This window comes from Gopherus flavomarginatus, chromosome 17 (assembly GCF_025201925.1).
Source record: "Gopherus flavomarginatus isolate rGopFla2 chromosome 17, rGopFla2.mat.asm, whole genome shotgun sequence".
Taxonomy (NCBI): Eukaryota; Metazoa; Chordata; order Testudines; family Testudinidae; genus Gopherus; species Gopherus flavomarginatus.
In genome coordinates, this window is record NC_066633.1 from 4522018 (window position 1) to 4537162 (window position 15145).

The 15145-nt window shown below is 40.9% G+C and overlaps 1 protein-coding gene across 4 annotated transcripts in view; it reads left to right on the forward strand.

Moving 5' to 3' along the window:
* The window catches only part of TTLL11 (tubulin tyrosine ligase like 11), a 209957-nt gene extending 196411 nt beyond the window's left edge, over window positions 1–13546 (forward strand). For all 4 annotated transcript variants that reach the window (XM_050926831.1, XM_050926828.1, XM_050926829.1 and 1 more), the window contains one exon: window positions 10499–13546. In XM_050926831.1, the coding sequence (XP_050782788.1) occupies window positions 10499–10788 (290 nt within the window). In that variant the 3' untranslated portion in view covers window positions 10789–13546. The remainder of the gene's footprint in view (window positions 1–10498) is intronic.
* Window positions 13547–15145: the final 1599 nt, after the last annotated feature.

Genomic DNA, 15145 nt, shown 5'->3' on the forward strand with positions numbered 1-15145 from the left:
AGAGTTCTCATGTTTTAAATGAGTTCTGAAATTTTGCTGCTGCATTAAGCAAAGAAGAAGAAAATAGAAAAAGAAACCCCATCTCTAGTGCTGAATATGTGTGGTAGCAGAAACATGCCTATTTTGATTACATTATTAAATATGGAAATTGATCAGCAGTAGCAGAAGGAAGCTGTTTTTCATGTTTATTGCTTCAAACTAGCATTACCATCTGGCCCATTGTTAATTCTGGATTAGTTTTTCATGTTTTGTTTGCATCTTAAATTACTGTGTGTAAGCAAAATCTGTACAGTTTGCTCATGTAATGGTGCTAGCACAGATTGTTGGTTTGTTTATCAGTGTTTCTCTTTGTTTTGCTGACCAGAACAAGGAGATGGGGGAGAGATTTATTTTCTGTACACTCCAACTAACAACATCCTCCTCCTCTCTGGCGTCTCTTACACCTCTGTTTCCTCCTCTGACCCTACGAAATGCAGTGGCTGAGATCATCATCTCTGTCCCCCTTTACCACCTATCCAGGTTCAAGTTTCTTGTCTTAATTCTGTCCCTTCCTACTTAACCAATCTGTTCTCTCCTTGTGTTGCTGCCTCATCCTCTGGGCTCTATTGGTTATGCCAGCCTCAGTTGCCACTTATCTGCTCCGCCTACCACTGCCTTCACACTTTCTCCAGGTGACATCCTTTATGCATGCCAATGATCAGTTACACTGCTACCCTCTCCGGTGTCGTATCCCTTCTCAAGACCCACTTTTGCCATGATGTCTTAAAGAGATCAGCAAATGTTTAGTGGCTAGGCTGAGGGCAGCTGGGGAAAGTCCTGATTTATCTATATAGTTAGAAAACTAGCACCTCCTCAACAAGTGTCTCTGAAAATGTATCCATTTGATTGGCTCCCTCACTCCCCTTCCTGTGTTTCTTGTCTGCTTAGACTGTCAGCTGCTTGGGGTAGGGAGAGTTCCTGTCTGTGGGCATGTCCAGTGTACAGTATCGTGAGCCCTCCCAGTCCTGATTGGAGCCTTGGGGAGCTGCCCTTATATTAAATAATAAGAATATTTGCTTAGTCTTTTCACATTGTTCTGGCTGGACCTTAAGGGCTAATTCAATTCTCATGGAAGCAGATGCTACTTACTGAAGACTGTGGAGATGCAATTGCTTATACCAGTTCTGAGTTTAATCCTAAAGCCGTGGGGGCTTGATAATGCAGGAGAATTATAATGGGATATGGAGCCTTTCACTTCTAAGGTACTAATGGAGTTTAGCCCTTCAAAGTAGGGGGTTTCATGGTACATGACTGTAATTAAGACAAACTGTTCAGTCTTTCCCACCCTACTCCATCTTGACAATCTTGCACCGGAATGTGTGTGGATAAATAGGACTAGAGGCCAAACTATTCCAAAGTGACTAGTGATTTTGGGTGCCCAGTTTGAGACCAAGAGTAGATTCTCAGGACACTGGAGAAATCTGGCCCCTCTTGGGCGTCTCAGGTTGGACACCCAAAAATTATTAGTCACTCTTGATACTCTTGGCCAGTCTGGCACTTTTCTCAACTAATGTCCTGTCATCTTCTTCTTTTCTTTACTTGTGCTTTAGCAGTGAGGATTTTGTTCCTTGCTCTGCAGAATTTCCTTATCTAAAGCAGAGTATTATTACTATTTTTACTCTTATTAAACATTCATACTGCAATAGTGTCTAGAAGCCCCCAGCAGGATTAGAACGTAATAGTGTTATGTGCTGTATAATCTCCCGTAAAGTCACAATCCCTGTCCCCAAAAGCTTGTCATCTAAGAATACAGTTCCCCTCAGCTTTGCTGGGCAAAAGAGTTGGACCTAAAATGTTTATACTAGATTGCTACCTTTATTCCCACCAGTATCAGCTTTATACTTTGTCTTACTCTACATACCAAGCATGTACAGTAGACTAGGTTTTGGTATCTCTCACAAGTCTGTTTTGAAGCTCTAAATGGGCCTCTTTATGCATGCATAGAATTTCCAATAAGCTTAATGAAACTTATGTGCACACAACCAGGGAAGAATAAACTCCTTGTGTCTGATACTTGTCTGAATGAAGATAAACCTGCATGGAGGGGAGCCAGAGCTAAACAGACTCCCACTTAGGACCCATAAAGGAAGCGAGAGTGTTAAAAGGCAAATTAAAAACCCCACATTTAGAAAACGATGACATTTATTTTAAAAATGACTTTTTTCTCTATTAGTTTTACTGTGTACTCAGGACACTGATGAAAATGAACAATAGGTAGCTCTAAATAGCTTCTCTGCTGCTCATGAGCCAATCTAATTGTTTCATTATAAACCCAAGCCTTTAACATTTTTAATGTCCTCATGTAACTTTTGTATTAGGAAGTGGAAATGTGAATGATGGTATTGTTAACCAATGGGTTTGAAACCCCTAACTGCACACAGGCAAAGAAAGCAAACAAATGCTGTGAAACTAGCCATGCCAAGACAGTTATTAGATGTAAGCTCTCCTCATCAGTCATATTCCGGAGTTGGTGGCATATCTGCAGCCTCTGCTGAGAAACAAACGTACAGAGCACCCAGGGGAGGTCAGCTCCTTAGGTTTTATGCCTCAGGAGCACACAGAGTAGGCAGCCACAAAGGGCAGTGGGCCAAAGTCAGTCAGGGTGTAAGCCGCAGCATAAATTCCACATCAGGTACAAACTAATCCTGAAATGGATGTAAATGGCAAAGCAGAACAACTTGTACCAATCTAGTGAGTGTAGAATTACTGAGACTCTCCTTCAAAGTGGTGGAAGGGTGTGAAGGGTTGATACGCTACATAATTTCCTTCCCCCCCTTTGCCTTCATGCCTTCTACCATTCTGCCCTAGTGTATGGAAAAACTTTCCTCATTTTGATCTCTTCTACAGACCCACGTCATCCACAAGGTCCATATGGCACACACAGGAAAGTACTGGCTCAAGAGAGAAACCATAAACTCCTTCTTCTGGCTCTCCTAGGGCCTCTTATCTTTCTATCTTGTCTTGTAGTCTGGAGGGCCTTGGCGACAGCAAGAGTCTTGATGCTTGTATTTTGTAGAATGCGAACCTCAGTGTCAAATAACAGCAATAAAATGGAGCAGGGAGCCAATTTTATCCTATTCTTTCCCCTGAGTCGCTTGATTTGCTACAACCACTGTCGTGCATGGAACTCAGCCTAGTTTTGCATATCCACCAAATGCCATCAGTCAATGTCAGGCTGCTTTGTCATTAAACCCACTTTCGAATTTCTTTACATCCAACTTGTGATTTAAACCACAGTTTAAATAAGTTCCCAATTTGACCAAGAGGCTTTGTGAGAGTTGCATGTTTCCATGGGCTGATGACTTTCCAGACGCAATCCGCTAGAGAAGGGGAATTAGTAGGGCCACTATAGGCTGAAGACATGGAAGAGCCTGTAATAACAAAATATTTACAGGCTCCCACTTCCCAGTGAGAGATGAGGAAGCACTAATCCAAGAGGGAGAGTGTGACAATAAACCCCTCCTCCTCCTTGAGGAGAGCTCAGGTTTGATATACCAGAAATCTTGGAGTGGAGTTTGCCAGGGCATTTTGCCACTTGGACTTCACCTTCTGTTGAACAGTCTCTGTCACGCAAATTGGAAATTGCTTACCTGGATTTTTTGTTTAAATAAAAAATATGGCAGCTGAAAGGGAGTCAGAACAACCCCAGGGCAAAGACTGCAAACAAGGTGTTTCTGAAAGAACAGCACCGAACCCCTTGAATCCAAAAGCCAAATGAAAAATGTTTGTTAGGGTATGAGTGTTTATTCCCAGCTTCATCACTGATTTGCTGTGTGACCCTTGGCAAATCACTTAGCCTCTCTGTGCCACAGTCTGGTGATCTGTAAAATGAGAGTATTAATATTTACCTTCCACACAGTGGGGCTGTGAGGTTTAATCCTTTGCTTAACTCAAAAGAAATCTACCAAAGTTTAATGTCCAGATTTCACATGCCCTATGTATGTTGCTCTGGTTTCTATTTTCTTAGTTTGCAAGCTTCTCTGTGTACCTTGTACAATAGGGCTCTCGTCCTGATGAGGGCAGTATGAGTAATGAATAACAATGATAGGTTTCAAATATCAGAGGGGTAGCCGTGTTAGTCTGGATCTGTAAAAGCAGCAAAGAGTCCTGTGGCACCTTGTAGACTAACAGACGTTTTGGAGCATGAGCTTTCGTGCGTGAATACCCACTTCGTCTGATGCATGTGACAGGTTTGAGGGTCTCCAGTGAAAGGTAAGGAGTCTGATAGCAGCTGGGGCAGGATTCAAGACAAACTCCATTTCTCAGGCTCAAGGACTTTCTGTATAAGCTGTCCCAAAAAATTCTTTGAAAGGCATATTTTCTAAATGCCGGTATATTAACATGCTCAATATATTATTCATCTGATGCTTTTTGTGGCTTTACACGTAGATCATAAAAGAGATTTCATCTCCCTTAAACAAATGTCTCCCATGTACCACACAGATGTCTGCAGTGTAAATCATATTGTTTAGCCTTAAAAATGGACTATTGTATTCAGCTGACTTGTTCCTATTCCAAGGGTTGCTGTGTGTTTATTCCATCCGCTTATATAATGGTGTTTTTGTAACTTCCTTTCAAAGGAAAACAAGCTAACTGAAATCTCAGCATTTTCCTCTTTCCTGAGTATGGCACTTATCCTTTAGTGGGAGCAAAAGATAGACTTTCTTTTATGTAATTACTTTTTTCCCATGGTGAGCAATGGTAATAATAGATTCGAGTACACATTGATAACCCATGGGACCTAGAGTTAAGTACACACACATAAATCATTGGGTTGACTTTGGTATTAACATTTTCTATATTTAAGCACAGAGGAGGGTTTTTTCCTCAAAAATCTTTGCAAAATTAGTTTTCCAAATTGATAAATTTATAGTTTTTGTACTAAATGCTCAGCAAATTACTGGTGCACCATTAAATGACTCCATATCGGACAGTGGAAATGCTATTACAATGGCTGTATTTTCTCCTATTTAACGCAAATTGCATTACATATTTTCCTGTGGTCACCAAAGAAAATGATTTGCTTATGAGAAGGTTTGGCTACTAGAGATAGACAATAGTTTTCTTCCATTAATTCTTGTCTGCGTTAAGCTCTGTAAAATAGGAAACAAAGCTGCTTGCTCTTGTGTACCCTCAAAGTATTATTATTATTATTATTATGAGAATTTATATATGGCATCTATCACCATGGCATCTGAGCATGAGGCTCAAATAGAAAAAATCAAGGGACCCCCTGCTGTCGACTGTCTTCTTCTTATCCTGGTATCAAAATAGCTAGCCCAACGTTATTGCTTGGTATCGTTTGTTATGTTCCTTTCAAATATAGTAGATTAGACTCTGCTGGGTAGATTTTGTTTCTTTTGTGGTTGCTGAGCATACACAACTCCAGTTGGGAGCTGCTGGTGCTCAGCATTTCTGGGAATCAACAAAGTTGTCTCAGCTTGGACACCGTAGAATGGAAACCCCAGGATCAGTGGTCCCTTTTGTAAAATTTGGCCCTTGGTGAGCATTTTGGATTCAAATGATCACATGAAAAAAGCAACAGAATGTGGGCTACATGCTGAATGTTACACCTGTGTTGACACTAACTAGCATCTGGATTATGTAATCAAAGACACATTGCTTTGTGCTAGGAAAAAGAGTTGGAAACTGTCAGGTTACATGAGCTTATATGTTTTAAAAATTTTCAGAAGTTTTTATCTTCTCTGTTTGAGTATCTAAGATCACTTTATCTGTTAATGGTCTTGTCACCCTTTTTTATTAGTGGGAGACAAGGTTTGCTTTCCTCAATAAATAATTAAGAATGCCACAAAATATGTTTCCGTTAACTAAACAAATCACTTCTGCATAATACATTTTTAAAACATAAGCAGTCAATCGTATTCTATACACCCAAAGTCCCATGAGACAATCACAATGAATGATGAGTTGATGCTATGACATCTTCAGCTAAATTAGCAATACTCTAGGCAATGTGTGTCTGTATTCTGGTGAAATATAAATTACATTGTTTAATGGAAGTCCAGGCTGACCTTTCGGTCTGGACTAGCCTCAGCTTGCTAATCACCGTACTTAGTAAGCTGGCTTGTCTGTCATTTAATGAAATGAAGAAAGCGTACTACTGTCTGGTAGTTGTTTGTTAGTTTCACTAGCCTGACTTTAGTGGGTAATGATCTCCCTACTTGCTCCGTTCACATGTGTAAACCTGAGACATACCAATTTGTCAAGATTGCAGAGTTCAGAGGTGATTTTCTTGTTGCAGTAATGGCTTAAGTATATAGAGTGTTTTATAACTTAAGCTCTAAAATTGCTATCACATTCCAATAAGAAAATAAAGCCATATGTTTCTGACAGCTGCTTAGTAGCTTTTGTGAAATAAGTCTGGACAGGTGTCCTTGTCTCAAAAATACCATTGTCATTGGCATCTTTGTTGGCAGCTATAGCTGTAAAGCTATGGATGGACTGGCCATAGAGACCTAATGCCTTCACGATGACAAAGGTGGTGTTTCAAGTGAGAATTGAGTCACAGTGGGGTGTTTGAGGAACCTTGCATTGCTACTGCCCGGTGTATAGCACTTGCTCTGTGAATCAGAAAAGAAGGATGATCCAGTGGTTTGGCACTAGCCTAGGTCTTGGGAGACCCAGATTCAGTCCCTACTCTGCCACAGACTCCATTTGTGACTTGGGTAAGTCACTTACCCTCTCTGTGCCTTAGTTCCCGTCTGAACAAGGGAAATAATAGCACTGCCATGCCTCGGAGGGGGGTTGTGATGGAGATAAATACACTAAGGATTGTGAGGCACTTTGAACTCTACTGATGAAAAGCACTATATCAGAGTTAGGTATATTCATTCTAATTATACACATGCAGGTGTGCATATACTTTTTTTTTTTAAGGAATAAAGCAGTGGAATAATAAAAAATCACTCCAGCTGAGAATTCCCTTCCATGATTTATCAGTATTTTATTTCTACAAAATGGCTGTTATCTCTCTCCTACATAAACACCCAAGTGTCTCAATGATACACAATGGTAATTTGCTAGAATGTGGCCAGATATCACACCTGTAAAAATACTTAGGTCCTGCTGAAGATCTAAAAGTGCTTCACAGATGTTAATGAAGTCTGCACCCTAGACAAGTATTATTTTACCTAGTTTATAAGAAGAGAAACTCTACTGTATATTAGCCTTATATATAACAGCTGCCATACGCATCAGGCACATGGAGTAATTCATACAATATATTGCTCAAAGGAGTGATAAAGGGAACAAATGTAGTTCTAATATCAGAGGGAAGAACTGAATAAAAAAGATAGGAGTCATCAGATGTTTAATAATGTCTGAATCGCTGCACTGTACTTGGTATAGCTACATTAGGAACCCCCTAATTTTCACAATCACAAAACAGTAACAAGATTTCCAGGTGCTCAAAGTGCTGTCTATACAGGTGTGTGGGTGTGTGTTTCTACAGAGAGGAATCATACAGAAAACCTGCAGACTTCTCTTTAGAATTTCACTGTGTGATCAAGTCTTTTATTTTAAATTAGTTAACAGAACTGTATTAGCAAAAGAATCACAGGCAGGTGAACCTTCAAACCCAGCATTTCACCATCCAAGACTTACCAGATTTGTTTAGGGTTACCGTGAACCAGAAGTTTTCTGAATAAAAATGGAATGTAATATTCTGTATATAATAATCTTCCTGAACTATCTGTACAATTTGGCATTGAATTTGGCCCACTTCCAACTGTAAATCACACAATAGCTGTTTCTGTTATTGTAAAACAGCAGCTTCTAACTTTTTCCATTAAATACTCTGCATGAGTGTCACTTATGGGGGGAAATATGTGTGCTACTGAATCGGCCCTTTTCCCAACATGATAGCTCACCATGACTGATAAAATAATTTACTGAGCTGGCAGCTGCTGCTGTCAGATAACCGAACAATTTCTTTGTAAGCTCTTTCACCGCAGAGCTTGTAAGTGACCCCAACTGCAATCTTAGTTAAGAGAAATTATACTTCAGACTGTAATTGTAATGTTTAAAAAGATGCTTTTTCTTGCAACATCAATAAACCTAAATTGAGTTTTAAAAAAACCCCTCAGCATCTGATCTTAAAATAATCCCCTTAAGTGTGTATTCTAACTGGGTGAGCCAGTTACGATGCAAACCAGATATGACAGCTCCTTGCTGCTGACATTCTACAAAGGCACAGCAGTGCGTCGGTCCTTAATTAAGAATTAAATAGGGTATTACAGCAAGGTTCCAAAATGCAGGAATTAACCACCCTTTCCCTGGGCCATTGTAACATGCTGTTAATGTGATGCAATCAGAGGACACCTTAGAAGTCCTGTTTCTGCAGTGTCTGGCTTCTCTGCAGGTTGCTTGGGGAGAATCAGAGAAGCTGAACTTTGCCGAGGAATCTTTGCCATTGCTCTGCTTTCCCTTATTGCATGCTCCAAGAGCTTGGGTTTCCTGCAACTGCAACAGATCATCTGTGCTAGAGGGCTCTGTTCAGGTCAAGCAGAATCTCTTTCCTGAGATCAGTGAAATTACACACTCACCTGGGAGATATGTAGAAAAGTCCCACAAGTAATGTTAGCAGACTCTTTTCTTGGAGCGGACTGGGGAAGCCAGTCCTTTAGAATAACATATTGAACACATGCACCTCAGCGATGTGCCTTTGTCCCACCTTGGGATGTGAACTTTCCATCCTACACATTTAAGAAGGGGTGGGAGTTAGTACTTGGATAGGAGACCTGAAGGAGAACCCAGCTTTTTGGAGGCAGTAAGGGGTTCTTGCCTCTGTGTCCGTACTATACTCTGTGTGTGGCTGCGGGGGGCCATCTCCTGGATGAGAGAAATCTGAGCTTCTTACCCCTTCCGGTTGTTAAAGATCTCAGGGCACCTCTCATGAAAGCAGAGGAGTTAACGCTGGTGTTTCAGCTGAATGTATAAGGCAGGGGTGAAGAAGGCAGCAGGAGCTAAGGGCTGTTGTTGGGGAGGAGAGAGAATCCGAGTATTCATCTGCAATCCCTTAATGAAGAACATTCAAGTCAAAGTACCAGCCCTTAGTGCAGTAAGGACTGACAAGAAACAGCTAAAGAATGCCAGACCATTGCAGGAGCAGCTTTCCCTGGAGCCAGAGAAAGAGACTTTAGAAAAGCCAAAGTAGGCCAGCTGCTGCTGCAGAGAACCCATCCGAGCTACCATGAGCTGAATAGCCCATCTGTGCCCACATGCAGGCTCCAGTCTTTGCACTTGGCCTTTGAAGTGCTATGTGGCCCACCAGGCCCCAGCCTCCCATTTGTGGCCCCCTTTAGTTAGAAAGGAAAAGCGGCTGCAAAGAATTGTGGACTGGAAAGTTGTGCTTTTGCATGTGCAACAACAGAGCGACAATTTACAAAAAAATGGAGGGACTGAGTTGCTGAAAGAAGTGATGGTGGAACCATGCAGCCTTTCACTTCCAGGTGCCAGTTCGAATCCAGCCTAGGTCAGTGGAGACCAAGTTGTTACCATCTGATGGCTGTTTGGTGACACATGTGAAACAAGCTGGTGAGTCACAGTCCAGTTCCTAGTAGAGAAGTGTCCACATTGCCAACACCACTACCAGGACTGTCACTAATTGGTAGCCTTAGTGGGCATCTCAGCAGAAAGGCCAGGTATGGATGGCTGCACAGGGCAGTGTCAGCAGAGAGGACAGGAAGTTTAGGATATCTCACTTGTACATTTCTGAGGGCACCCATTAATGGGGCCAGGTTTACAGAGCCAGAAACTGAAACACCCTGAAATCTGGAGTGTATTCAGATCTGAGATTTTGGTTTGGTCCCATCTCTAAGAAAGCAGTTTAAAATGACACACTTCAGTTGCACATATGACTTGTTTTTTCCTTGGGCAAATTATATTCTCTGGAGCTCATCATGTGAGTATGTGTCAGACTCAATTTCAATGTAATGTCTGAAGCAACAAGAATCAGGGATGATCTTGTGTCAATTCAATTTCACAAACTCTTAGAATCAATAGTTCCTGTAGCCATTTACCTCCAGATGCCAGACTATCAGGTCAGACTGATGCTTGTAGAGATCACAGCATATCCTTACGAATAGCTTCTACTTTCAGGAATGTCACCCATCTATAACCCAATTTGAGCATGTTTGCTATTCTGGGACACTTCTTTTAAATCTTTGAGCTGTTTGATTTATGTGTCAAATACAAGGAAAATGTCTCATTTTGGTCTTTGAAGGGCAGAGGATGGGTGTTTTTGTTTGTGATCATTCTAGGCAGTTGCTGCTTGAATTAAAAAGGAGTTAACTAATTGTGTGTGTGTGTGTGTGTGTACACACATCCACTCTTTGGGATGAACAGGGGTATAGAAATGAGACATATTAGATTAAAAGGCTGCAGCATATGAGAGAAGTCTGTGCCACGATTCTAATGTAAACTCTCTTCTTATTTGAAGGGATGTGCTTGCAAGCCTTCGTAGAAGCTTTCTTTTGCCTGGCTCAAAGAAGATACAAGTCACTCCCACTTCATGAGCAAGTGGCATCATTGATTGATTTCTGTGAATACCATCTAGCCATCCTCGATGAGAAACGCCTGGTTTGCAGCCGAGGAATGACGGAACGCCGAGCAGCGCTGGGTACCTGTCAGCCAGATGGACTCCACCTAACCGCAGCTACTCATGCGCCTCTCCTGAACCGCATGACTGCTGCCAATAAACTTACAGATTATAGAAATCATCGGTTTTGATGGGCGCTATCAAGGAAAAAAGACAATGACAGGGCTGGAAACTGATCCCTGAACACATGCTGCAGGAGGTGAAACACAGGCTCTTGAGTTCTTCCATCTGACAGTCACTGTTATTTATTACAGCTTTCCCTGATTTATGCTCTTCAGAAATGACTATTGCAAACTTCCCCTTCCACGTAATGACTCTCAGTGGAAATGGCTGTTATTTATTATTTCCCCAGTGGACATACAAAGTAGCTGAAATGACAAACTGCGTCTTTTATTCAGAGTTTATAGAAAATCATTTATGAAGACAAAGGGGCAAAAATGCAATGTTTACGATAACTGGCATCATGGGGTTGATAGCACTGACTGAGAGGAGCAACCTCACTGAAGGAATTTCAGCTTCGGTAATGCCTAGGAGAAGCCAATTTCTACAACATGAGCAACATGTTTTTGAGCTGTGCTGTGTGTTCTGGACATTGTTTTGAAACCAAGTAAGGAGATGCAAACTGGCATTTATAAATTGTGTGCTTTTTTAAAAACTAAAAACCAAAATTATGCATTTGATCACATTTTAGGCTTTGTCTCTCTTTATGAGGATTTAACTGTATTTTGTTTTGTGTGTATTGATACAGTTTTTGTCTGTTGGGTGCTGGCAGCTACATACTGTATTTTTTAAAAAGTTAATCCTAAAGCGCTGAAATCATAACCACTTTTGGGGTCCAGCTCTTTGTACACAGCCTTTGTTACTCCAGCTGCTGTTATATGTCAAAAGAAAAGGTTAAAATGGCTGCCAATCCTGCCCACCTGTATACCCCAAACCAGCTCCATTAAGCTCATTAAATTGGTAGGTGGTACTTCAGCAGGACTGCATGCATATGGATTGATGAGCACTGATCCTGCAAAGAGAACTGCAAAGGCTCACCTCAGCATTGTTCTCTTTTCAGGGTAAGGGCCTGGGAGCCAGATCTAAAGCCCAGGGAAGTCAGTGGGGCTTAAGTGGCCTCTGGATCAGGCCTAAGTGAGTCACAGTTGTCAGGATCAGATGCTGGTTATGATCTTCATGGCCTTGAACGGTTGAGGACCCCACCACTGAGATTTCCAATTTCCCATGGTCTCAACAAAATTAATAAAAAAAATTTGGATTGATCCAAGCATTTCATCTTCTGAGACAAGTGTGAGGGCATTCTTGGCTGAAGGCCTCTGTGAGAACCTGAGTTTGAATTCAGGGCACAGCACTCTTCACTCCCACTGGGTTGGGAGTTGAGAGCACTTAGCATCATGTAGAGTTAGGCCCATAGGGCCTGAAAGCAAAGCCTGTTGAAGTCAATGGAAGACTCCCATTAGTTTGGATTAGGCCCTTAGTTAGGCCTTGATCTTAGTACTATGGCAAACCTCTGAATTCAGTAAGATCTGGGTCAGGTCCTCAGTGGGTGTAGATCGATGTAGCTCCATCTGACTGAGAGGCTTTCAGGGCATACGGGCACCATTACAGCAATAACAAAGAGCAGTGCTCTGGGGCCAGACTGCAAATTAAAATGAAGGTAATTCTATTGTCTGGTCCTTTGGAGAGGAAATCAAGTAGAATTGTTCATTACAGTATAGTGCTTTATGTACTGTATGAGCACTAGCTCTCTGGGCCACTGCCTATTACCGTATAACTATGCTCTGCAGATAGGAGCAATTCCATACTTTGTTTTTTATTTTAATAATTATTTGAACAGCTACTGTACATACTTTCTCTGTACTTGTAGCATATTCTGGCCAGCATTCAATGCCGTAATTAATATTCTGTCACAGTATAGCACCGAACTGTTCAGAGCTAGTTTTTCAAGTATCTGTTCCTGTAACTAATGGATTTAACAGTAAAAAGCTAGACTAATTGAATATTGGATTTTTTTGCTATCATTTTTGGACCAGGAATGGTACCTCGAGCTGTACCTTTTCATATGTCCTCAAATTTCTCTTTAAAAAAAATATATATATTAGAACAAAGCTGTACAAGAGAATACAGTAATCCCTGCTGGATTATGTTACTAGATTTCTTTTTAAACACAATTACATAGTTTACTCCTATTTCATAGGAGAGAAGTTGTGGGACCCACTAGTTTGCACTCCCATTGACCTTACTGGGGGGCTAGCTTCAGTGAGACTTTGATACTTAGAACTTCGGTACAGTTGACAAGGAAGCTTCCATTGTATAGTTTGTCGCTAATGGTAATGCACTTACCCAAATGGCTGCAGGAAAAAATCCTTTCTTTTATTCTTTAGAATTCAAGAACCAGGGCTAATTTGAAAGCTGTCCATGCTGTGACCTAGCTAGCATAGTTACAGGACATGAAGAGGAGGAAGTATGGCCTAGTGTTTAAAGCATTTTGGGACTTGAGTGGCATGGGTTCAATTCCGTACTCTGTCACTGTCTTTCTCAGAGACTCTGGGCAAGTCACTTTGGCCGTGCCTCAGCTTCCCATCTGTAATACAGCAATAATAGCACTGTCCTAACTCACAGGGATAATGTGAGGATAAATACAGTAAAGATGGTGAGGTGCTCAGATACTGTGGTGACGGGTGTTGTACAAGGATCTAAGATATGACAGGATGGGCCACGCAAGCAGGTCTGTGATAAAATCACATATTTTTCAGTAAATTTCAGCAAAATGTTAGTAATTATCTACTGGATTTTATTACAAAAATTGTTGCTATTTGCAAAAAAGATTTTGAATTGTATGTTTTTTAAATTAAAATTTCAGCTGTTTTTGATCTTTGATTAAATTTCAGAATTCAAATTTTAAAATTTGATGTTTCCTCTTTATACTAGGATTGAGAACTCAATAATTAAGCAAAAAAAAAAGGCATTTTAATAGGTGTTTTCATTAACCTGGTTATGGTTTGGTAAAGAAAGAAAACTGCAAATCTCAGTTTCCAAAGTGGTATTGTAGCTGTGTGGGTCCCAGGTGATGAGAGACACATGGTAGCTGAGGTAATAGCTTTTACTGGAAATTGCTCCCGTAAAAGTTTTTAACTCGCCTACCTCATCTCTCTCCATTGTCAGAGGTAATCAGGTGAATTCATTCCTTCACGTGTAGCATGCTAGCAAAAAGCTTGGGCATCAGTTACATCCCACTTAAGCCTACATGGGGTTGCAGAGAGTGTAACTAAAGACAGGATTTGACCCACTGTCTTTACTGTCTTCATTGTGATATTTAATTAAATTATGTGTGTAATCTGCATAGCTGATCATCTCCCAGGCACCACAATGAGAACCCTGGGACCCATGCTCTTGTCCCCTTAGCCAAAGTGAGAGAACGCTAATACTTCATCGTCAGACTGATAGTGGGGATCTTTACACTGATATTACACTACCCCTTGATGTTTCAGAGTTCTATTAAGCATCACTAAGATCACCATTGTTAGGGTTTTCTCCCAAATGGAGTTCTGTGATGCTGAACTCCTACACAAGATGTTACGCAATGAAATATCGTACATGATCCTGTACTCCATTGATACCTCAGGGCACCACAGAGGAAGCCTACTGTAGGGCAACAGAAATGGAGAGGGGAGATTGGCTTTTGTATTGACTGCAGTAGAGGATATGTTAGCTGTAGAATAAGAGGCAGGAAAATCTGTATGTCCTATTTTAAAGACAAGCAGAATGTCTTGGGAAAATTGTATAACAATCTTTGCTTATGGACCAGATGATTTGGGACAGTTTCTCATTCTCTGGGTTTTTATATCACATCCTTCACTGTGGCACTTGAGGGCTTCCCAAAATCATATATCCCCTTTTCCTAAATATTTCAGATTTTGCCTTCATGCAATGGGCTGTAACTACATCAGTGGTGTCAGACTGTTTTTTTTCTGTCTCCCTTTGGACCTACACATTCTGTCCTCTAACCTGCTGTCCTTTAGGATGATGAAAAGCCCCAAAGAGTACAGTATATTTTGATTTCACATACATTTTAACAGAAAAGTTACTGCTTCCAGTTTTAAGGGCATGCAGAAAGCCAGATGCTGCAGTGACGGGCATATTAGAAATACCAGTGATTACACAAGATTTTATGTCTCTACTGAAAATGACCTTTGGGGATACACTTCCGCTGCAGTGGAAGATTTAGCATCTTGACATCTGTTTAATATAATGGGCTAAATGAATTTACACAAGCAGCATTTAGAATTTATGCTCTTGATTGGAAAAAAAGCTGCATGCAGCCTATAACTGCCTACTAATGGTAGTCAGTAGTGATACTGCAGAGTGCAGTAAGAAGACAAACTGAGCCAATTAGAAGCGATATGAACTGGACCATGTTAATGTCAGATGGCACAGCACTTTTATCTTCTCAGACTTGTCCTCTCCTTTTTTAAGGGCACATCTTTT